This window comes from Pinus tabuliformis, chromosome 1_2, assembly GCF_031772625.1.
Source record: "Pinus tabuliformis cultivar Carrire ecotype Pingquan chromosome 1_2, CPIR1, whole genome shotgun sequence".
In the NCBI taxonomy this organism is placed as follows: Eukaryota; Viridiplantae; Streptophyta; class Pinopsida; order Pinales; family Pinaceae; genus Pinus; species Pinus tabuliformis.
Window position 1 is genome coordinate 580,117,874 of NC_142298.1, and position 3,005 is coordinate 580,120,878.

General features: G+C 38.0%; 1 protein-coding gene across 1 annotated transcript; it reads right to left on the bottom strand.

The window, feature by feature from the left end:
- Nucleotides 1–821: 821 nt before the first annotated feature.
- Nucleotides 822–2,384, bottom strand: LOC149206947 (KH domain-containing protein At4g18375-like). The gene has a single exon (XM_089397865.1). The coding sequence runs from the start codon at nucleotides 2,382–2,384 to the stop codon at nucleotides 822–824; it is 1,563 nt and encodes a 520-aa protein (XP_089253991.1).
- Nucleotides 2,385–3,005: the final 621 nt, after the last annotated feature.

The following is a 3,005-nucleotide window of genomic DNA, read 5'->3' on the forward strand; positions in this document are numbered from 1 at the left end:
CCTTCATTTTTCTCACTTCAGTAATCAAGATGCTTTTTATGAAGTCAATTCTCACCATACTTAGGCAAAGTTTCACCTTGGTTTATGTGGGAATCTTCTTGACAATGGTGCTTCGTCTAACCATGTTGTAAATTATATCACCTTCTTCCATATCCAAGAGATGCATCATAATCTCTACTTCTTACGGGCCTCTATTTTCTACAACTTGCAAATGAACATTATCTTCAATGGTTTTATCTTCTATAATTTGCTCCTCCAAGAAGTATTTAGCTATAAATACAATTTTTTTGTCTTTCCATTTTTCACTAACATGGTGCTTTATTAGTATATATTGTTGTCAAGTTTCTTTTTCCCCAACAATACATGGAGATGGAGCAACATTTGATGAGAGAATGTTGATTAATGCATGGACATGGACAAACATTTTTTACAAGCATGTATACCAATGTGTGGACATGGACTAACACTTGCCCTTAGGACATAGATCATGAGTAGAATCTTCAAGACACGGACCAATACTTGCCATCTAAATCTTGTTAATCCTTTAATCATTTTATTGAATGATTTGATCTTCTTTGTTATAATGTATGCTTACCACTTAAAATTTTTTTCTTCACATCATATTTTTATTACATACTAGTTTTTGTTTAGGCCAATATAATTCAAATGTTAAAAAAAAAAAAAAAACACAAACAATTTCCTCAATTTATTTCATTAACCCGATGAATTTAAATAAAGTAAATTAAGCAAACTCAAATTTAATAATCATAGTGTATATGATTAAAAAAAAATAAGAAACATTTTATAATGGAGCACCTGATCTACCTTGGAAATCCTAGATCATATTGCCTAGTGCCATAATTTGATGATGAAAGAGGGTTCGCACTGGGCACAGATAAACTAGACAACGGAGGCACTGTGTAGGTGTGGGAGTTGGTAGCACCATCCATATCTTTGAAAATATTTGCCCTCAATCTTTTTGTAATTTGGATGAGTGCATCTCTAGCAACACTGGGGTCTCCAGAAACCTGAACGAGCTCCTCATAAGCACATTTTGGTCGCTCCTCTTTGCGAAATATGCGAATATTTGCTCCAGTGTGCTGCCGCATCTCACTGATGATGTTGCCACCTTTACCAAGAAGGCAACCAATGTGCTTTGACGAAACAAGAAGCCTCGTACAAATGCCACCTTCATCATTGTCATTGTCACTAGTGCTTCCACTAGTCTTTCCTTGCAATGGGAGGACTGCCTCGAGCGTAGGTGAAACACCATCATTAGCCAACTCTGTTGAAGAAACCACAATTACACGTTCATCTGAATCTGATTGTGCGTCTTCAACCTTAATACTTGCTCCTGTATCTTTCCTCATGCTTTTGATGATATTGCCGCCCTTACCAATCACACCTCCAATTTTATCATTTGGGCATACTATTCGAATACAAAACTCCTCCGGACTTTTCTCAACAGCAGAATTCCCAGATTTTGGAGCAATGGGAAGAGCAGGATTATAAGTAAGAGGCCATATTGAACTTCGAGCTTCACTTCCATATCCTCCCAGTGCTGGTAAATGACCGGAGGCATAACTACCATTTACTCTTGGAGCACCTGAACTGTGATGAGTAAATAATGCGGGCACAACAGAAGGAAGGAGTGAAGTTGGGTTCGTTGCAGATAAAATATCAGTCCAAGGAATTTGCTCCTTAGGTGGGTGCTTATACAGAAAAGCTGAAACTTTATACAGTGCTTTCTTGACAGCGCTTGCATCTCCAGATATGACAACGACTTCACCAAAACTAAACGCACAGCCTGGCAACTCATCTTTTGGCCGTATCTGAATTTGTGCCCCGGATTCGCTCCTCAATTTTTGAATGTTATTTCCACCTTTTCCAATCAAACCTCCAATCTGGCTGTTAGCAACCAGCAACCGAGCATTGTTTTGTCTCTTTTTGTCGTCGGCGTCATTATCTCTAGCAGAAGAAGATTGTTGAACAATAACAGAATGCACTCTAAGAAGAGCATTCTGAGCAGGACACACAGGTTCAACTTCAACTTCATTCTCATTGCAATCCTTCTCCTTGTCGTTGCCTGACGGTGAGCTGAAGATTACTATCACGCGATCATCAACGCCTGGAACAGCATCTATAACTTTGATCTTCGAACGCGTCTCTCGACTCACAGATTTTATAACTTTACCCGCCTTTCCTATAACACTTCCTACCACATTAACAGGGCATAGTATGCGATACACAGTACTGTCAGCGCCAGGCAGAGTTCGCTCTCTACCAGTTCCAGAGTTCCGCCTCTTATTTCCAGAGTCAATGTTCTCTGGAACCTCATTTTCCCTGCGTGCTCGCTTTCCAATGGCAGAGTAAAACCCGTCCATTGCAGGCAATCCTTTCACTTTCACAAATAAAAACTCTCCCTCTTTTAAGGAAAAACGCTGAGCCACGAGAAGAAGTTTCGTCTAATTGAATGCTACCTGTCTTCTTGAGTCTCCCACACCCTCCCGTCAACGCCACTGGATTGCCCCCTTTTATATGACATGCGTTAGGGCTTATTAAAGCCGACAACTTGTTCAACCGGTACCCTAGCGTTAAGACCCACGTGTGTGGGTTAGGTTTCCACTTCAATAATAGTATCATATTTTCATGTTCGTATATCAATATTAATATCATATTTTCATGTTCTTATATCAATATAAGGGAAATAAGAGTTTATCTTAATATAAGGGAAGGGAAGGAAGAGTTAAGGAATGAAGGAAGATTCCAGGAATGGGTTATATAAGGGAATTAAGAAAATGTCATATGAACATAACTTATGGTTGTTTGGACAATTGGTATTAGTAAGTTATAATATTGAGTCATGATATTGCAACAAAATCTACTTATAGTTTAAGAATATCCATAGTTAAGAATCTTGTTATATGCATTTTTAAATTTATACTTGTTTAGCTCATATATTAATTCTTTAATAATAATTGTAATGATGATGTTAAAAGTTACTT

Excerpts from the sequence above, each read along its gene's own strand:
- LOC149206947 (XM_089397865.1), bottom strand. The coding sequence starts at position 2,384 with ATGGACGGGTTTTACTCTGCCATTGGAAAGCGAGCACGCAGGGAAAAT.